This window comes from Dendrobates tinctorius, unplaced genomic scaffold, assembly GCF_039654945.1.
Source record: "Dendrobates tinctorius isolate UK_male_01 unplaced genomic scaffold, ASM3965494v1 ptg000005l, whole genome shotgun sequence".
NCBI classification, from domain to species: domain Eukaryota; kingdom Metazoa; phylum Chordata; class Amphibia; order Anura; family Dendrobatidae; genus Dendrobates; species Dendrobates tinctorius.
In genome coordinates this window covers 30,702,366-30,724,724 of record NW_027361673.1, presented here as the reverse complement: position 1 = coordinate 30,724,724, position 22,359 = coordinate 30,702,366, and the positions used below count along the sequence as shown (strand labels likewise).

Here is a 22,359-nt window from a genome sequence, read left to right as displayed (position 1 = left end):
GTACGAGGTGTACGGAGCGGAGCCGTGTGTGTACAAGGTGTACGTAGCGGAGCCGCGTGTGTACGAGGTGTAAGGAGCGGAGCCGCGTGTGTACGAGGTGTACGGAGCGGAGCCGCGTGTGTATGAAGCGTAGCCGCGTGTGTACGAGGTGTACGGAGTGGAGCCGTGTGTACGAGGTGTACGGAGCGGAGCCGTGTGTGTACGAGGTGTACGGAGCGGAGCCGTGTGTACGAGGTGTGCGGAGCCACGCGTGTACGGAGCAGAGCAGTGTGTGTACTTGGTGTACGGAGCAGAGCCGCGTGTGTATGGGGTATACGGAGTGGAGCCGTGTGTATACGAAGCATACAAAGCGGGCTTTTCCCACGGACACAGGAGTACATGGCGGAGCCACGAGGAGCATTTTAAAACACACACATGACGTTCCACCTGAAGTGATGTGTTGGAAGCTGACCGGAAATGAGGTAATTTCATGAGGAGATTGTGACGGAACCAGGAATGCTTCAGATCCATTATCGTGTCCTCCTCCGACAGCGCAGACAGCGGGATCGCCATGGAATTGGGGATGCCGGCCATGTGAGCGGATCATGATATGTCCTGCAGCGGGAGGCTCAGGTGGGCACTACAATGGGAGCCGGGCTGCTATAGTATCTTTATAGAATCTTTCTTTATGTCTTTCTCTGTTCTTTATTTCTCATTCTCTGTTCTGTCTTTTCCTCATTTTCTTTCTCTCTCTGTTCTTTCTTTCGCTCTCTAATCTTTCTTTCTTTCTCTCTGTTCTTCCTTTTCTTTACTTCTTTCTCTCTCTCTCTGTTCTTTCTTTGTCTCTCTGTTCTTTCTTTCTCTCTCGCTCTCCTTTCTTTTTCTCTCGCTCTCCTTTCTTTCCCTCTTTTTTTTTTCTCTCTCTGTTTTCTCTCTTCCTTAGTGCCAGTCAGTGTACCCATAATGCCAGCCACTGTGCCCTCAGTACCAGTCAGTGTGATCAGCAGTGCTAAAGGGGTGCGATTAGGCGTGGACATGGGTGTGACTAGTTGTGAAATGGGTGTGGCCGGGCGTGGCCTAAAATTTGCAGCGGCGCACGCAGTCTTTGTCCCTCTTTCCCTTCTTCAAAAGTTGGGAGGTATGATAAGGGCAGCAATGACCAGGGGAACTGGTTGCCCAATGGATAGCAGTTCTGCCAGGAATTCTGTAATCATGCATACAAAAGGGGACAGAGCTTTGGGAGGAGTACTGTACCTAAAAGCAATAAATAGGACTGAGCTGAAATCCTGGGCACAGCTCTGACTACATGTTATATAGTCGTATAGTCTCCTCTCACTTCTTGTAACCTACAAGTGTATAAAGATATTATATAGTCACCATGTGACTAGTGGGCCTGTGTAACTTCAGATGCAAGGGCTGAATTTTAGTCCCAGTCCGGCCCTGTGTATAACCTTACATTTATCAATGTTAAACCGCATCTGCCACCTTTCGGTCCAAGTTTTCAACTTATCCAGATTCATCTGTAGCAGAATACTATCTTCTCTTGTATTGACTGCTTTACATAGTTTTGTATTATCTGCAAATATCGATGTTTTACTGTGTAAACCTTCTACCAGATCGTTAATATGTTGAAGACAATAGGTCCCAACACTGACCCCTGAGTACTGTGATAAATCTATGTACATTCCTACTAAATAAGAAAATTGCTCCCAACATTAGTTCTCATGTCTCTAGCGTGTGTAACCCAGACTCACAGTGCCCAATCAGAATCAAGCTTTTATCACACCAACCCTGGAAAAATGATAGCTGTAACCTGTTTGGACGCCACCAATAACATGGGAACTTTCATTCAGTGTGACGTCCAGAAGTCTCTCTGAGCAGGTAACTAAGCGTCAGCTACATCTGCGCATGCCCAGTACTAACAGGAAGCCGCATTCTCCACACTGGTCGCCCCGTGGAAGGTCCTCTCCTGCCTGTCAGGCCGGAGGAGGGACGCGGCCGGTTCTGTTCCGCATTGTGTGACTGGCAGCCCTGTGCTTAGCAGCAGGTGAGCGGGGAGGAGGAGGCTGCTGTGTCAGTGACGGAGGAGGAGGCGGCTCCCGACTCAGCACGGGAGGAAGTGACAGTGTGCCCGAACACAAACCCCTCCATGTCTGCGCGCAGCCGGGCAGCCTGGCACTGCCCTGTGTGAGGGCACCAGACGCAGGAGACCTTCCCATAGAAGACAGCGCTGCATTACCAGGAAGGTTTATAAAGGCTCTTCAGATCGGCTGCTGCCCACCCCAGCCTGGCAATGGTGCCCTGCCGCCTCCTGGTGTATCCCGCCCTGGCACAGGTATGATGGGTCCCGCAGGACACCCCGAGGACGGACTATGAGGCAGACAATCTAGGCTGGACAGCGATCTGACGATCAGGAAGCAGCCGATCTCCTGCTCACTGACTGGCTCCAGGACTATAAGAAAGAAGACGCCCCAATACACACTCCTGAAGACCCCTGGAGTGCCTGGTGCGGGCACATCATCGTATCTTCCAGTATTTATTCCTCACTGCCACCTTGTGCTCTCCAGCTGTCACCATGGATGCCTCCACACTAGAACTGGATGCCCTGAAGTTTGCAAAGTTAGCGGTCGTCAACGATCAAACAGGAAAATACAAGGAAGCCGTCTTCTATTACAAGGTATGGGATTCAGGGTCCGACATAGAATAATGGACCCTTCTGTAACCAAGGCCACTGGCTACTGTCTTTTAAAAGGAAAGTGTCAGCTGATTCAGGCAGCCCGGGCCAGAAGCGTCTGACTTCTGCAGTCTAAATAACTGTTTTATTCTGAAACACTTTGGTTTAGAGAAGAACAGCTGAAATCATGTTTAGGGAAGAAGTATCCCCTCCAAGAGACAGGGACCCTCTGACTTCTTCCTGCCCCCTCAGCTAGACTGGCAGATATACAGAGAGTCAGTCTGGTTGGCGGGCAGGTAGAAGCCATCGGACCCCTCCTCTTGGACTAGGCACCTCGTTCCCGATGAGTAAGCAATGTGTATGCAGAATAGGAAGTGGGGACAGCTCTACCTCCTCTGGACCCAGTGATCATGTGATCGAGAAGGATGTGCTGGGCTTCATCATGTGCCGGTCAGCTCTGCAGTCAGGCAGGTCTCCGAATTTGCCCTGTAACTTTGTCTAATGAATAAAATAAAAGGACAAAAATGATTTAACTATCAGATCAAGAAAAAATCCTGAAGCACTTAAAACCGCATGTACGAAAAACAGCTGAAAACTTGCCTGGTCATCAACTGAGAAAAATGGAGCGGTATTGAACTGGTTAAAAAAGCTCTTTAATGTTGGCATGCATGTACCTGGACTAGTCCAAGGCTGCTCATTTTAACTGTGTGCTGGTATCCTGTCTAGTGATGATCGAACGTGCTCCAATAAGTTGTTATCCCAGCACGCTCGTGCTAACCGAGTAGCTTCGGCGTACTCGAATAATATGTTAGAGTCGCCGAGGCTGCATGTCTCACAGTTGTTCAACAGCCACACGCTGGGATTTCCTGTTTGTCAGGCAATCCCTGCAGAAATAATAAGTATTTTTTTTTTGCAAATGAGGGGTTTTGATGCATCCTTGATGCAGTGGATAAGTGCACCATTGCGCCCAGGCAATTTGCATAATGAACACTTTCACATTTTGACTGACATCACTCCAGCGCTGCCTGGACTTCTTCAGCAGCTCTGCATCTCAGCCCAGACGATACAGGTGTCCAGTGGCACCCACATAGTGTTATTGCTAGCTCCTGTCTGCAGTATGGGGCCGCCAATGAACGTGGCTGGACTTCTGCAGTGTCCGTACTGAGGTTCAGGCAGGGCCGCAGATTCAGGTCAGTGCTGTAATTCAGGATATGGATAGTCTTAAAGATGCGCACTCAAAAAATAGGTAGCGGTGCTGGCTAGACTGGGATCAGACCCAGGTAGTAAGGCATATATATACAGCCGCACTCGTGAGGGTTCCTTCAAAATATTTACTATTTTAAATATTTATTATTCTGCACATAAGTTCACCACAGTGATAAATGACAGAAGCGTGAAAAAAAGAAGAAACGTTTCGACCCGAGCCTGGGTCTTTCTCAAATTCGCAAGTGTGAGGAGTAGTAGAGATAAGCTGGAGATGAGCTGTTTGGTACCTTGAATATAGCAGTGAGCTTCCGGTGAGAAGGAAAGTACGTAAGGTAATACATTGGTGGTAGTGGGTTGCCTGGTAGCATCAATGGGGCCTGTGTCATCAGGCTATTCGTATGATGTCCACGCAGTTTGAGAAAATTTGAGAAAGACCCGGGCTCGGGTCAAAACGTTAAGAAATCGCTTAGAAAATTTTTTTTCTTTTTCGCTCTTCTGTCATTTATCACTGTGGTGAACTTATGTGCAGAATAATAATAAAAATATATATTTTGAAGGAACCCTCACGAGTGCGGTTGTATATTATTTGCCGTAATTCAGGATATGACAGCGGCCTTGCACTTCCGCACGGACACAGCAGCAACGTTCACATGGTGTCATTGCTGGCTATCCTCTCTGGCTCCTGCCTGCGGCCTCCACCGCTCAGTACTGTTCTGAAGGCAGGATAACACCGTGAACGTGGCTGGACTAATGCAGCATCTGTAGGGAGGGGCAGATGTGCTGATTGAGTGCAGCGCTGTCAATCAACATAAACCAGCAGACTAACAAACAGCCAATCCCTGCATGTTGCGACTGTCAAACAGCCGCAACATGCAGCCACGTGGACTCAAACTTATTATTCGAGCTTGCCAAAATCACTTGGTTGGCACCCGAGCATGCTGGGATAACCCCTTATATCAGAGCACCTTTACTCATCACTAGATATTACAGGTATGATTTTTATAGGCGCGAAATCCACTGTATAGCATGGTTTTTTTCCAGGTGGGGGGAACCCGCTGAGTTTTCAAGAGTTTAATGCTTCAGGAAACACCTTAGTTTTTCTTTCATTAATGCTCTTTTTTTTAGCATTTTTATTGATTGTTTACTGAGCACTTTTTCTACATTTTTGATCATCTGTGAGGTTTTTTTTAATCTATACACACACCCTACCCCCCCCCCCCTTTTTTAATTTCCATACCAGACATTGATACTCCCCCACCACGCCCACCCCATCTTTCAGGACTCCTTCATTCACAGCTTCAGGACTCTGTGTTCATGTGTAGCACCTGAAAATGAAATGTAAAAACATGGGCCGCGATTCATCATAGTCTTTCTGCCTTTTTTCCAGAGTAAGATTGATTCTAACAGCGACTTTTATGTTTGTGCCTTATTCATTAATTAATTTATGTTTTTATTTAAGCTAACGTTACTTGGTTTCATCTTTTAGGGGGGTTCGGCGTTATTGGCGTGCTTTTCCTTATCCAGATGACTTGGCCCAATTCAGAATTTACAACTTTATGAAGTGTCACGGTTAGACTCCGGCACCTTACTAAAGTACAGTGGTCCCAATCCATCATTTTTTTTGCACGTGTTTTTGTGTAGTCTTGACTTTTTTATAGCCCAAATCAATGTTCTATTTGCACCCTTTTTTTTAGTCTATTTTATACGTGATCCCCTTGTTTGTTTGCTTGTTTTTCTTTCGCTGTGTGAGCATAGTCTTTCTATTTCAGATATTTTTGCCTGATTTATCAATTGTAACTTTTTTAAAAGTCACCAAATTTGGTGTAACTTCACTCCAAGCAGAGGTTCAGCATGTGCACTTCCATTATTCCAGCCATTTTCAATGAGGCTGCCAAAACGAACAACTCTGCAGACAATGAATATACAGCAGAAGAGCATAGTCTGACCTCGGCTCCATTCAGAAGGGCTCTGCAGGGCCCCATTTTTTTCGATCGGTTGGAGAGCCACAGTCAGACCCCCATTGATTAGTTAGCTATCCCCTACCTTTTCAATCTTGTAATATCCCTTTAAGTATTACAGCATGTGACGCTGCATACCATATGTTTTATGAGAAAATGCATCTGTGTGCCCTTGGGTAAAGCTAAAGGCATACATTGGTGCAGTATAGAGTCATACGGGAGTATGGCCACCTTATTACAGATATTTTGGGAGCACTACCTGGCACACAGACGAGAGTGCATAGTCGTCAGTATAAATCATTGCCGAAAATCGTACTGAGACCTAGAAATGAATTTATATTAACAGAACAGGTCTAGTGCGTGCCTACTACTTGTCCTATTTATATACTAGGTGTGTACCATCCATATACTGATGTGTGTCAGATACTGAACCCGTTCCTCACTCCCTGCATTCACTACTTCCTCAAATACCATTGCCCATATGTCAGAATTACTATTTTAATTAGCGTATTGGGACATATGGTAAATAATAATCTGCATAATAACTGTAAAAAGTAGAAGGAATTAGTCCTGGAAGTGACAGAGATGCAAAATAAAGGCCCCCATTAAGGCAGGGGTCCCCAACCTGTGACTCTCGGGCCCATGATCTGTGGCTCGCGACTGACTGCCAGCTTGGTGCATTAGCATCAGGTCTACAAGAGAAGGTCTCCAAATAATGAATTTTGTGGGTATCCCAGTACAGAAGAGCAAATGTGCATTTTCTGACCCTGGGGGTTTGGAAATAAGTAAGGTGAAGACCGCATGATGTGAACTGTCAAGAGGAGATGCTTAAAGCTGGATGCGACAGTGTGGTGGGGGTTGTTGATGCAAGAATACTGAGTTACTGAGTGGGGGAAATGTGGGAACCTCTGGCTCTTGATACACTGCCTTTGTGTAATTTCTGTGGAAAAAACGTTGGCTGTCGTTATACCAGTAATGGGGACAAGTGTCTCGCTATTGTGAGGTGGGCAAGAGCTGGATGTGGCTCTCAACATTCTCTTGGACCTAAATGTGGCTCGCGACTCTCTCTCAAAGCTTAATGTTGCTGTCAAGGCAGAAAGGTTGGGGATCACTGCATTAAGGGGTGGGCTGAGTGGATTTACTTCCTGGGCATTGAAAGCAGTAGTCACGATGACTTCAACAGGTTGCATTTAGCTAATGTTCTTTTCTGAACTTGCATATCTCCAAAACTGAGCATAATCTGTTTTAAGGTTTAAAATATGTACTGATTGAATTAATTGTATAGCTTTATGGGGAGCAAAGCTTTCATTCACACAGTCAGTTCTGTAATCACTTTGTGCCCATCCTTAACCACCACTAGGGGGAGCACAAGAGCTATTCTCCCTATATAGTTAATCACTGTAATTGCCCTTATTTCTTTACCTCCTGTGACAATTTGAAGGGCTTCTCAAATGGGACACCACAGGAGGCTGGCCCTGTAGTAACTTCCCCACAGTTGTTATCACCCCTCCTAACTGATGAAACAGGACATCATCAGAGGGCGGCACTGCAGTCACTTAACACTTCTTTTACCACCGTCCCCTGATGACATCCTGTTTCAGTGGGAGGGATGGTGAATTAACCGCAGTCTCAGTCCACAACGCCCTCATCTCCAGTGGCTTCCGCCATAGTTCGTGCTTCTGACGCTGCTGCCTCTTTCCCTGAAACTATTCATATTCAGGGGGTGGTGATAGAAGCAGTGTGAGTGACCCAAGAACTTTCCACTGTTGATGAATAGGATTTGCATACTCGCTGCCACATGCCAACTAGACTCTCCTCCGTTAGATCAACTTTGATATTGAAGTGAGTGATCCCGACAACCAACCCCTTCATGACAGCCATTACGTATATTTACTGACCTGAGATATAAGGGAATATCATCCCCATACAGGTGACAATCCAGCAGCTGTCGGCTGTCCATTATATCTGACAATTTGCTGTATCACAAATGATCGGTGTTGGCACCATCCATATCTGTGTAACCCCTTAGTTGCTGCTGTCAAAAGTGACTACATCAAATAAATGGTTAATAGATTGTGGGGGCTTGCACGTTAATCTAATTGACACACCGAGATCATGATTGTGTGGTCCTGATATTTGCCATAGCTGTTCATGGCCAAATAGCGGCCTTAGAGTCTCCCGGCTCTAGCGGTCAGTTCAGAAGTTAGCGACATTAAGGTGGTAAACAAACACTTTTTCATTCTGGCTATACCACTTTGCATTAATTCCTGAAAATCACCTGAAGGGTTAATAAACTACCTGACGGCAGTTTTCAATATGTCAGGGGGTGCAGTTTTTAAAATGGTATCATGTGTGGGGTTTTCCAATATATAGCACCCCCAAAGTCACTTCAAACTTGGATAGGTCCCTAAAAAAAAAAAATTTTGTAAATTTCCTTGAAAAATTACTGCTACATTTTTAAACCTCCTAAAAGGCTAACAAAATAAATTAGTGTTTTAAAAATGGTGCTGATGTAAAGCAGGCATGTGGGAAATGTTATTTATTAATGTTTTTCTGTGGTATGACTATCTGGATTAAAGGGATAATCATTCAAAGTTTGAAAAATTGCATTTTTTTTTTTTACATTTTTGTCAAGTTTCCGATATTTTTTATAAATAAACACAAAATATATCAATCTAAATTTACCACTATCATAAATTATAATGTTCCACGAAAAAATAGTCTCAAAATCACTGGGATTTGTTGAAGCATTCCAGAGTTATGACCACATAAAGTGACATTGGTCAGAATTTAAAAAATTGGCCCGGTCACAAAGGGGTTAAGTGTGTAGCTATGCCTCTTGGCACACTTCAGCTGCGTTAAGCTGGCCAGATGGCTGTCAGCTGAATGATGCTTCGGATGATTGTTCAGCCATCAGCCTTCTCAGCCGACTCTTCCATACATAGGAGCGCTCATTCAGGAGACAATGAGAAATTTTTGTGCTATTTTGGAGGCGTGCTTTTCTTTTCTTTGAGTGTTGCTGTCTGCTTATGGTTGGTCAGCATCATACAGGGAGAAGAAATACACTTCCCCAGTAAAAACTCTGATCGCACCTCCTAAAAAAAAAAAAAAAAAAAACACTCTTTAGGTTCCAAATAGTTTGATTGCTAGTATCTCTGCAGTTCAATGTGAAACAAAAATTGCCGAAAGGTTCTCTTTAACCCCTTTCCTACAATGGACGTAATATTCTGTCCATGTGACCTGGGACCTAAGTCCCATGGACGGAATATTACGTCATAGCGATCAGCGGCGCCCACGTAGTGAGCGCCGCTGATCGCGGCCGGGGATCACAGCTGACACCCGGCACAATGTGTCAGGGGCGGTAACGGACCGCCCCCGACACGTTAACCCCTTGCACACCGCGATTGCGGTGTATCGGGGGTTAGAGGGAAGCATCGGCAGGGAGGGGGCTCCCTCCGTGCTTTCCTGAGCCCCCCACAGCAGCGCAATGTGCAGCGCTGCTGCGGGGCGCTCCATCCCTGCAGGTCCCCGAATCCAAGATGGCGACGGGGACCTTCGGGGGCCTGCAGGGAGCTGACTTCCTCAGTGCCTGCAAAGCGCAGGCATGAGGAAGTCTGCGTCTATGCCTGTGACAGATCGCTGATCTGTCACAGTGATCTGCGATGTGACAGTTCAGTGATCTGTCACAGGACAGTGATGTCCCCCCTGGGACAACCTAATAAAGTAAAACAAAAAGAAAAAAAAAAGTAAAAATAATTTTTAAAAAATCGCTAAATAAATGTAAAAAAAAATTTCCCTAATAAATTCATTTTTTGAAAAAAAAAACAATAAAAGTGCACATATTTGTTATCGCCGCGTCCGTAACGACCCACCCTATAAAACTGTGCCATTAGTTAACCCCTTCAGCAAACCCCTTAAAAAATAAAAATAAAAAACGAAGCAAAAAATAATGATTTATTATCATACTGCTGAACAAAAAGTGCAACAACGCACCATCAAAAAGACACATATAAATATCCATGGTACCGCTGAAAACGTAATCTTGTCCCAGAAAAAACGAGCCGCCACACAGCGTCATCAGCGAAAAAATAAAAAAGTTATAGGTCGCAGAATAAAGCGAAGCAAAAATAATTATTTTTTATATAAAATTGTTTTCATTGCATAAAAGCGCTAAAACATAAAAAAACGACAAATGAGGTATCGCTGTAACCGTACTGACCCAGAGAATAAAACCGCTTTATCAATTTTACTGCACGCGGAATGTTGTAAACGCACCCCCGAAAAGAAATTCGTGAAACGCTGGTTTTTGTTCATTCTGTGTCCCAAAAATCGGTATAAAAAGTGATCAAAAGATGTCACGCGCCCGAAAATGATACCAATAAAAATGTCAACTCGTCCCGCAAAAAATAAGACCTCACATGACTCGGTGGGTCAAAATATGGAAAAATTATAGCTCTCAATATGTGGTGATGCAAAAACTATTTTTTTATTTACAATAAAAAGCGTCTTTTAGCGTTTGACAGCTGCCAAATATAAAAACCACCATAAATAGTAAATCAAACCCCCCGTTATCACCCCCTTAGTTAGGGAAAAATAATAAAATTAAAAAAATGTATTTATTTCCATTTTCCCATTAGGGTTAGGGCTGAGATTAGGGTTAAGGGTGTGTTGGGGTTAGGGTTGGAGTTAGAATTGGGGGGTTTCCACTGTTTGGGCACATCAGGTGCTCTCCAAACGCAACATGGCATCTGATATCAATTCCAGCCAATTCTGCGTTGAAAAAGTCAAATGGTGCTCCTTCCCTTCCAAGCTCTGCCATGCGCCCAAACAGTGTTTTACCCCCACATAAGGGGTATCACCCTACTCAGGACAGAAAAAAATATGATTTTTTTTATTTTCACGCCCGGGCGTTATAAACTTCTGTGAAGCACTTGGGGGTTCAAAGTGCTCACCACACATCTAGATAAGTTCCGTGGGGGGGGTCTAGTTTCCAAAATGGGGTCACTTGTGGGGAGTTTCAATAGTTTAGGCACATCAGAGGCTCTCCAAACGCACATGACACCCGCAGACCATTCCATCAAAGTCTGCATTCCAAAACATCACTCCTTCCCTTCCGAGCCCCGACATGTGCCCATACAGTAGTTTTCTCCCACATATGAGGTATCAGCGTACTCATGACAAATTGGACATAACTTTTGGGGTCCAATTTCTCCTGGTACCCTTGGGAAAATAAAAAAATTGGGGACTAAATGATCATGTTTGTGGAAAAAATACAATTTTTTTATTTTCACGCCCGGGCATTATAAACTTCTGTGAAGCACTGGGGGGTTCAAAGTGCTCACCAAACATCTAGATAAGTTCCTTGGGGGGTCTAGTTTCCAAAATGGTGTCATTTGTGGGGGGTTTTCGCTGTTTTGGCACATCAGGGGCTTTCCAAACGCGACATGGTGTCCGATCTCAATTCCAGCCAAAAACGTCAAATGGCGCTGCTTCCCTTGCGAGCTCTACCATGCGCCCAAATAGTCATTTACACCTACATATGGGGGGTATCAGCGTACGCAGGACAAATTGCACAATAACTTTTCGGGTCCTGTTACCCTTGGAAAAATAAGAATTGAGGGTGAAAAGATCATTTTTGTGGAAAAAATATGATTTTTTAATTGTACGGCTGTATGTTATAAACTTCTGTGAAGCCCTTGGGGGTTCAAAGTTCTCACCACACATCTAGATAAGTTCCTTGGGGGGGTCTAGTTTCCAAAATGGGGTCACTTGGGGGGGGTTTCCACTGTTTAGGTACATCAGGGGCTCTCCAAACGTGACATTGCGTCCGATCTGAATTCCAGCCAATTTTGCATTGAAAAATTCAAACGGGGCTCCTTCCCTTCTGAGCTCTGCCATGCACCGAAACAGTGGTTTCCCCCCACATATCAGGTATCAGCGTACTCAGGACAATTTGCACAGTAACTTTTGCAGTCCAATTTCTCCTGTTACCCTTGGTAAAATAAAAAAAAATTGAACCGGAAGTATTTTTTTTGTGAAAAAAAGTTAAATGTTCATTTTTGTTTTAAATATTCAAAAAATTCCTGTGAAGCACCTGAAGGGTTAATAAACTTCTTGAATGTGGTTTTAAGCACCTTAAGGGGTGCAGCTTTTAGAATGGTGTCACTTTTGGGTATTTGCTATCATATACACCCCGCAAAGTGGCTTCAAATGTGATGTGGTCCGTAAAAATAAAATGGTGTTGCAAAAATGAGAAATCGCTGGTCAACTTTTAACCCTTATAACTTCCTAACAAAATTTTGGTTCCAAAATTGTGCTGATATAAAGTAAATATGTGGGAAATGTTACTTATTAAGTTTTTTGTGTGCCGTATCTCTGTGATTTAAGAGCATAAAAATTCAAAGTTGGAAAATTGCGAAATTTTCAAAATTTTCGCCAAATTTCTGTTTTTTTTCACAAATAAACAAGTTATTTGAATGAAATTTTACCACTAACATGAAGTACAATATGTCACAAGAAAGCAGTGTCAGAATCACCGAGATCCATGAAAGCGTTTCAGAATTATTACCTCATAAAGAGACAGTGGTCAGAATTGTAAAAATTGGCCCGGGAGTTAATGTGCAAACCACCCTTGGTAGTGAAGGGGTTAAAGCCGCAACAGCTTTTTTTTAATCTGACCAGTGATTTTTACAATGCAGGAAGCTGCTCAAGCCCTGATTTATGCTGAAATGGCAGGATCCACACTAGAGAATATTCAGGACAAGATAAATGAGTACCAGGAAAGAGTTCAAGCTCTTTATACTGCAGGTAAGTGGATTATGGAGGTAGGAGGTGTCTGTTTATTCATCTACTACTGTGGACATTGAATCACTCCTTGTTATCAATTATTGTTACTGTATAGTCCCAGATACACCTCTGTATACAAGCACTATATATTTGTGATAAGTCACATAAATACTCATGAAAGCATGAACATAAGTTAAAGGAGTATTTCCCACCTCCAAGATCCTATCCCAATATGTAGTAGGTGTAATAATAATAATATTAGCAAATACCTCCAATTAGAAATGTTGTATAGTTCTTCTGGTTCGCTATGTCTCTTTCCTTGTGTGCAGGCATTGCAGGACTTTAGGTATCCATGGTTACGATTAGAGATGAGTGAACCTTTTATGGTTTGGTTCGCTTTGATGCGGTGAGCCATGGCTGTGCAGTACAGAGGTGGGGGGATTCTATCTCCAATGTTGGAACGCGTCTCTGTTTAAGAGAGAAGTTAAGGGCACAGGTGGAGGCCCTACAGGAGGTGGAGGAGCCAGAAGCAGTTTAGGAAGTGTTTAGAGGTTTTTCCCGCAAGCTTTGGGGATTCAAAGACTTGTGGAGCAGCTCATTGACCATCTGCGTCCACAGCTGCCAGAGTCACCCATTGACCAGTCAGTATCGTCAGAACACTTGGCTTGGTGACTCAGGAGGAAGAAGCAGCAGATGTGGTTGGCGAGGTCCCTCTAGTCGGCATTTCAGCGCAGTGAGATTCCCAGACTAAGGCATGTTGATTGTGCAATTTTTGCCTCTAAGTTTTTGTTTTTTTTTCTTTTTGTGCAAATTTAGAAGATAACTCTTGCTGCCCCCTTCAACTTCAGAGGTGCTGGCCAAAGCAACAGTTGTGGCTGAGGATGCAGTGGTTGTCGTGGTTGCATCACTCTGTGTCTGTGCGATAGTCCGCAACGTAACCTTCTCGTCTTCGTCCTCCATCTCCTCTGTTGAGCTACTCAGCTGCGTGTCTCTGAGTTCACACCAAGTGGGATCTACAACGTCATCGTCATCCTCTCTGTTCTCTCAGTCCTCACCCTGAGAGTCGCCCTCCTCCTCTTCCTACCCTTACACCACAGTACAGTTGGGGTGCGCCTCTGGTATCTCATCCTCATCTGGATCACCTCCATCCCCGTGGGTTATCATCTTGTGACAAGGGTCTGGATTTTGCTTTGACCCTACTTCGTTTGGCCCCGGATCTAACATGAAAAAATTTTGGGCATCGGTGCAGATGCTTTCCTCCTCTGAATTCTGTGAATGTTTGGAGCAGACCTCTGGTGCCCATGGAATAGAATGTGTGAATAGCTCTGCAGAATGACTCAATCTGTAGTTCCCCACAATTAATTGGACGTTTGGAAATTTGTGACACGGGGGGAAACAAGGGTGATTGGGGTGCCACCTCTGAGGATTGTCCTGTGTATGATGTTGAGGTAGAGAAAGAGGAGGTGAGGCCACTTGATGCAGTGCTTGCCATCTACTGGAGTGCATCATCTTTCTGAGCCTCATCTACAAGGTGGACCACTGTTCGGCTGCCAAAGAAAGGGAGTTGAGTAGCCTGTCCAGTAACAGATGTTGTCAGTGGTCTTTGGATAGGACGAGACGTTGTGTGTTCAGTTGAGCTTTCACTCACATTAACACCTAACCCACGTGCACGTCAAACACCAAGCCTATTCCCTCTTCCACCATGACCTTGCTTTTTACAACACATGTTGTGTGTACCCTTCCCCTTTTTAACCAGCTGTTTCACAACCCTAGCCCCAGACCTGTCAGTCTCCTGTCACTAAATTAATAACACAACCTCAAATTAAATTAGATGCCTAGGAAAGACAGCTTCCCCTTAACCTGTATCCCCATATTGAACTTTTCGTTAAGCTCGTAACTAAGGTGTTTGAGAATTTGGGGACATCGAGATCTAGGGACAATCTGACACCATTGCAGAGGACAGCCTAAAGAGAATTAATCTCAAAGAGGTTGTCATTAAACAAGCGGACAAAGGGGGCAATTTTGTGGTGTTCAAATGTATGAGAGGGAGGCCATTAAACAACTCAGAAATTATGTTTGTAAATTTCTTATAACATTCAGTCCCTCTCTAAAATTTATAGGAGAATTGCAGAATATCCTTGATCGGGCCTCTGATGACAGTATCATTATCATATGTGGGGGTAAATCACTGTTTGGGAAGGAGCACCGTTTGACTTTTTCAACGCAGAATTGACTGGAATTGAGATCAGACGCATGTTGCGTTTGGAGAGCCCCAGATGTGCCTGCAAACCCCCCAATTCTAACTCCAACCCTAACGCCAGCACACCCCTAGCCCTAATCCCAACCATAACCTTAACACACCCCTAACCCTAATCCCAACCCTAACTTTAGTCCGAACCCTATCCCTAATTTTAACCCAAACCCTAATGGGAAAATGGAAATAAATACATTTTTTTTATTATTTTTCTCTAACTAAGCGGGTGTTAAAGGGGGGTTTGATTTACTATTTATAGCGGGTTTTTATGTTTGGCAGCTATCACACACTAAAGGATGCTTTTTATTGCAAAAAAAGTTTTTGCATCACCTCATTTAAGAGAGATATAATTTTTCTATATTTTGGACCACAGAGTCATGTGAGGTCATATTTTTTGCGGGACGAGTTGACGTTTTGATTGGTACCATTTTCGGGCACATGACTTTTTTTGATCGCTTTTTATTCCGATTTTTTTGGGAGGCAGAATGAACAAAAACCAGCAATTCATGAATTTCTTTTGGGGGAGGTGTTTATACCGTTCCGTATATGGTAAAAGTTATAATGCAGTTTTATTCTTCGGGTCAGTACGATTACAGTGATACCTCACTTATATCATTTTTTTTAGGTTTTGGTGCTTCTATACAATAAAAACTATTTTATAGAAAAAATACTGTATATACTCGAATATAAGTCGAGATTTTCAGCCCAAAAAATTGGGCTGAAAGTCCCCCTCTCGTCTTATATTCGAGTCATATACAAAGGGGGTCGGAGGGGGTGGAGGTGTCAGGTCATACTTACCCGTCCTGACGCAGGCTTCTCCGCGCTCTCTCTTCCTGCCTTCAGCGGTCACGTGGTGCCGCTCATTAAAACTCATGAATATGCGCATATTCATGAGTTTTAATGAGCGGTACCACGTGACCGCTGAAGGCAGGAAGAGAGAGCGCGGAGAAGCTGGGGGCTCAAGAAACAGCGTCAGGACGGGTAAGTATAGCGATACTCACCTGTCCTGCATCCATGGCTGCTTGCTGCTGCCTGTCATCGGTCAGTGACTTCAGACAGCAGAGGGCACGGTGACGTGGTTAGTGCGCGCCGCGCCCCCTGCAGTCTGAATGTCACTGACTGATGACGTGGCAGATAGCGGTGAGCAGCAATGGACGCAGGACAGGTGAGTATCTGACACCCAGCGACGGAGAGGTGAGTATGTCATTTTTTTTATTTTTACATGCAGCAGCAGCATGGGGGCAGCACATGGGGGAATAATCTATGGAGCTTCTTCTGGGGGCAGCATATGGGGGAACAATCTATGGAGCTTCTTATGGTGTCAGCATATGGGGGAACAATCTATGGAGCTTCTTCTGGGGGCAGCATATGGGGGAACAATCTATGGAGCTTCTTCTGGGGGCAGCATATGGGGGAACAATCTATGGAGCTTCTTCTGGGGGCAGCATATGGGGGAACAATCTATGGAGCTTTTTATGGGGGCAGCATATGGGGGAACAATCTAGGGAGCTTATTCTGGGGACACCATATGGGGGAATAATCTATGGAGCATTTCCCACCCTAGGCTTATAATCGAGTCAATAAGTTCTCACAGTTTTTTGTGGCAAAATTAGGGCGGTCGACTTATACTCGAGTATATACGGTAATTATTTTTGCATCACTTTAGTCTGAGAGCCATAACTTTATTTTTTCCGTGATGGAGCTATATGGCAGCTTGTTTTTTGCGGGACAAGATGACGTTTTCAGCGGTACCAAGTTTATTTATCTCCATCTTTTTGATCGCATGTTATTCCACTTTTTGTTCGGTGGTATGATGATAAAGCACTGCTTCTCTGCCTTGTTTTTGTTTTTATTTTTTTAATGGTGTTCACTAAAGGGGTTAACTAGTGAGACAGTTTTATAGCTCGGGTCGTAACAGATGCGACGATACTAAATATGTGTACTTTTATTGTTTAGATTTTTTTTAATTCAAATATTCATTTCATGATAAAAAAAAATCAATATTTATTCTATCTTTTTTTATATTTTTACAATTATTTAAAAAAACATTTTTTTTCATTCTTTTACACTGTGTGCCACTATGGGACACTCATTATCATCGCTTATATGGCATGCAGATCTGCACTCTGTGCACGCTGACTTCAGAGACTTCCTGACATGCACTGCGCATGACAGGAAGTCTCTGAGCTCTGGTAACCCGGATGTCATCTTGACGACATCGGGTTACCATTTGAGCGATCGGGACCTCGCGTCGTGCCGCGGGGTCTCCAATCCAAAGGCAGCCTGCTGCCGGAACGCTGCGATCATGTTTGATCACAGTGTTACAGGGGTTAAAGTGCCGGGAGCAGTCCGTGAGAATCAGCTGACACCCGGCCGCGATCAGCCCCGCTTCCACCTTGAGCGCGGCTGATCGCGTATGACGTACTATTCCGTCCATGGTCATTAAGGCCCAGGGCACATGGACGGAATAGTACGTCCAAGGTCATATAGGGGTTAAAGAAGAAAAAAAAAATACACTCTGCAGCTCCTCCGATCTCTGACCACCCCCTCCCCCCAGCTCATCATACAGCACTACTATCCTAGCCAAAGTAATAACAAAAGCATTAGTGGAAATGCGAATATTTACCGAACTGTGACCGAATTTTGCCGACTTTGAGTAAAAATGCTCGTGAAACCGAACACGAATCCGAATGTGCTGCGTTCATGCCGATGTGAGATTGGCAAACGTTTTCCGAACATGTTCGCTCATCTCTAGTTACGATCACTAGCAACTAGTTAAATGTCACTATATCAGGGTCGTAACCATGGATACCTAAGGTCCTGCGATCCCTGCACATGAGGAAAGAGACATAGCGAATCAGAAAAACTATACTACCTTTCTAATTAAAGGTATTTGCTAATATTATTATTCCTGCTATATATTGAGTTAGGATCTTGGAGATGGGAATATCACTTAAGGCTCTGGGGCGACAGTGCAAAGCTTGTAAGTAAAGGTCCATTTAACCCCTTTCCTATATTGGACGTAATATTCCGTCCATGTGACCTGGGCCCTAATTCCCATGGACGGAATATTACGTCATAGCGATCAGCGGCGCCCACGTGGTGAGCGCCGCTGATCGCGGCCGGGTGTCAGCTGATTATCACAGCTGACACCCGGCACAATGTGTCAGGGGCGGTCACGGACCGCCCCGACACGTTAACCCCTTGCACACCACAATCAAACACGATCGCGGTGTACCGGGGGTTAAAGGGAAGCATCGGCAGGGAGGGGGCTCCCTCCGTGCTTCCCTGAGCCCCCCACAGCAGCGCAATGTGCAGCGCTGCTGCGGGGGTCTCTTTCCCAACAGGTCCCCGGATCCAAGATGGCGACGGGGACCTTCGGGGGCCTGTAGGGAGCTGACTTCCTCAGTGCATGCAAAGCGCAGGCACGAGGAAGCCTGCTGCACTGCCTGTGACAGATTGCTGATCTGTCACAGTGATCTGTGATGTGACATATCAGCGATCTGTCACAGGACAGTGATGTCCCCCCTGGGACAACCTAATAAAGTTAAAAAAAGAAAAAAAAAAGTGTAAAAAGAATTTTAAAAAAATCGCTAAATAAATTAGAAAAAAAAAATATTCCCAAATAAATTCATTTTTTGGAAATAAAAAAAAACAAAAAACAATAAAAGTAAACATATTTGGTATCGCCGCGTCCGTAGCGACCAGCCCTATAAAACCGTCCCATTAGTTAACCCCTTAAAAATTAAAAATAAATTATTTTTTGCTTCGTTTTTTATCATACCGCCAAACAAAAAGTGCAATAACGCGCGATCAAAAAGACGCATATAAATATCCATGGTACCGCTGAAAACGTCATCTTGTCCCGCAAAAAACGAGCTGCCATACAGCATCATCAGTGAAAAAATAAAAAAGTTATAGCTCGCAGAATAAGGCAATGCAAAAAAAATTATTTTTTATATACTGACCCGAAGAATAAAACCGCTTTGTCAATTTTACCGCACGCGTTTCGTCTATACATAAAATTAGCCTTCATCAGGTACCTTTTACCTGATGAAGGCTAATTTTATGTATAGCCGAAACGCGTTTGTGTTTTTATGTCTAACAATAAAGGATATTCCTTGAAATATTCGGAGTAATTAATGAATCATCTGGAAGCGCTCCTTGACAAACTGGAAATCCTTTTCTGCATTCTCTGACGAATCTCCTACAAGGTAGTTCGTTCCACCTGTTTTGAGCTGCAGGCCAGCAGATCCAGACGATTACTCCAGTACCCAAACACAAGGTTATACGCTGAGCAACAAGACACCAAAAAGGTGAGAAGAATTTTTTATTTCTATCTGATATAATTAAAACTCCGCACTTAGATCTGCACTCCCCTTCTTTTTCTGGATATTCCTTGAAATACTCGGAGTAATTAATGAATCAGCCAGAAGCGCTCCTTGACAAACTGGAAATCTTTCTCTGAATATTTCTGAATGTAAGCATTGAACAAAGCTGCACTGCACAGCCCCGTTCAGTGTGTAGCAGCTGCTGCCAAATGCTGCAAATCAGCTTCTATGCAAAGGTTTAGTAGTTACTCTGCAGTTCTTGGCAGCAGTGGCTGCAAAAAGCGGCGTCTGTGTGCCATTTATCAGGCTCCTACCAATCTGATATTGGTCACCTATCTAAAGCTATGCCATTTATATTGAATAAGTGGAGAACCACTTTCAGCATTACTGCAGCTTTGTTTGCGTCACTCAGGTGTTTCTGTCAGACGCATATATGTGCCCAGTCCAAATAATTACCGTATTTGATATAGCAAAAAAAGTGCCTCCAAATATATGTCATATCAAAACACATCTCCACAATAAATTTAGGGAAAAAGAGGGTCCAATGTACAAGAATGAAGTTAAAATTCAATAATTTTATTAAATCAATTTTAAAATAATTTTTAAAAATTCAAGCAGATAGAACAAGAAATGGCTTGCTAGCAAAGAAATTAATTAAATGAGTGCATTCTGTATGGAGCCTTCATAGTAGGGCATAATATTCAAAGTTGCATTTATTCTGCCTCAAACCACTCCAAAGTACCATGCCATGAAGCGATTTTACCATAAACATTTAATATTTATTGAGCCTGATATAAAGTGCAAGTGCTTAATTCAAGAGGCTATGTAAATTTACAAGTATTGGTATAAGGTGCCAGGTTAGGTAAATGAGCCACATAGAATAAAGATACTTACAAAGTGCCCAGCGCCTTTAAATGTATGTGCAGCAAGCCACCACCCTGACGACGACGTTTCGCCTAATGCTTTTTCAAAAGGGGTGTGGTTTACCAACTAATAGCGTGTCTTTAAATATCCCGGTGGAGTATAATTGGCTAGTGCATGACATGCGCACAAACTGACACCAGTGGGAGGTGAGAATCTATGGCTGACTGTAGAGATATACGGCCGTCACGTGGTACAAAAGGGGCTTTACCATGGGTGAAGTAAATGGATCTTTCAGTAATTATTACCGGCAGATCCGTTTACTTGACCCATGGTAATCCCCCTTTTGTACAATGTGACGGCCGTATATCTCTACAATTAGATTCTCACCTCCCACTGGTGTCAGTTTGTGTGCCTGGCGGCTCTAACGCCGCCATAACTTCCGGTCCTGCGCATTATGGAACGGCATTCGGTCCACGTATGTATTCCAGCGCGGCGCTACCGGAAGTCACATTTATCACAGGAAGGACGTATTGAACTGACATGCGTAACCTTGAATATTATGCCCTACTATGAAGGCTCCATACAGGATACACATTTAATTAATTTCTCTGCTAGCAAGCCATTTTTTTGTTCTATCTGCTTGAATTAAAAAAAAATGATTTTAAAATTGGTTTAAAATAATTCATTCTTGTGCAATTGACCATGTTTTTCCCTAAATTTATTTATGGAGGTAAGTGTTTTGATATGCCGTATATGTGCCCGCATAACTGACAATCTGGTTCACACCACTTTTTGGGGGAGCGTGGGCCTCGGAGACCAAGAATGGTCACACATTTACCACTCTTCCTGTATGTAAATAATAAATGTTAGTAGGAAAACCTCTAAATCACAGAAATCCTTTTACACTGCAGCACAACTGTTTTACTAAATGTATTCTGACCTGCAATACTATGCCGAATACCGTACTGTTTTGTGCACCGTATTACAAGCCAAAATGCGCACACTTTTCCACGGGGGGCTTAAGGCTGCTGTGACATGGGTATTTGTCTATGGCCATTTTTTTTCTGCCCATCATACAGCGCAAATGTCATCTAATTGTTCTACTCACGTGGATGTATAAAAAAAAAAAGCGCATATTTAAAAAATGTTTCATAATTTACTTTCACACTATTTGCAGATAGAAATACCTGTGTAAGTTTCTATTATTATTATTATCGCGCCATTTATTCCATGGCGCTTTACATGTGAGAGTGTATCCATATTTCCATCAATGATAATGATGTAATGTGCTCCATGATCTGGATGTAATGTGTGAAACTAGCCTAAAGGCTTGTGCACACACGTGTATTGCTACTAGTGCACAAGCCTTTATATACATCACCCAAAAGAGCACCGGGACATGAGTCCTGCCGAATCCATATAGCATTATGCACATCTCACCATCGGAACATGTATGACCTATTGACTAACCCTTCCCTAGTATTGAAATGCTGTCATCTGAATTTTTTTACAGTGAATTCACAGCCCACCATGGTGTTCTTGTTTAACAGGTTTTATTGTTTTCCTAGATGTGTATTTTTAGTCAATGCAGGTATATATAGAATTTCACCACAAAGGATGGTATTGCTTATCTGTTATTCTAGCTACGCTAACCTTTACAAAAAGCTTCCTATTATGGCCCTATGAGAGTAAGATGAAATATATCTACAGAATGTGGACATAAATATGTAGAGACTGGAAAATGTTGGCATCTTGTGTTCAGGGAGTTCTGCTAAAAGATCACCGCTCTGGAAAGCTAGAAATGCGGAAACAATAGGGAAAAAACTCGGTAAGTGTGTCCCCCAAAATCCAAATACTCATGTTGCCAATACATGCAGATGCGGCTTTAAAATGTAATGCTTAACTGCACTTATAGAACACCATTGACATTTCATAGAGACATGTCAGGCCTTGATCGGTGGGGGTCTCGGCATTTACAAAAACGAAGGAACAGAAGCGCCCAGGTGGGCTGCTATCTAGGCATTGCAGACTTTACTCCTTGGACTTTGCATTGAGCCTGTCTTTAGTTTGATAGGACATGAGCTCTTGTCTCAGTGTGTCAGCTCCTTCCTTCTAGTGATCGTGTATCCCAGAAAAGCAAAATGTTTTCTAAAAGAGCAGTTGCACTTTAAAGGGTTTCCTTATGAAAATTACTATTTATGTCAAGAATCATTGCAGGCCATACATTCTGGTGATTAGTGAGTAGTCCCAAGAGTCGGCTCTTCAGTGTCAAACTCCCACCAATAACTTTCACATGCCAGGGATAGT

At 43.6% G+C, this 22,359-nt stretch overlaps 1 protein-coding gene across 1 annotated transcript in view; it reads left to right on the top strand.

Annotated features, from left to right (window-relative positions):
• Positions 1-1,882: 1,882 nt before the first annotated feature.
• CAPN7 (calpain 7) overlaps positions 1,883-22,359 on the top strand; it is a 115,027-nt gene continuing 94,550 nt past the window's right edge. The window contains exons 1-2 of the mRNA XM_073569230.1: positions 1,883-2,656; positions 12,516-12,624. Of these exons, the coding sequence (XP_073425331.1) occupies positions 2,555-2,656; positions 12,516-12,624 (211 nt within the window). The 5' untranslated portion in view covers positions 1,883-2,554. The remainder of the gene's footprint in view (positions 2,657-12,515; positions 12,625-22,359) is intronic.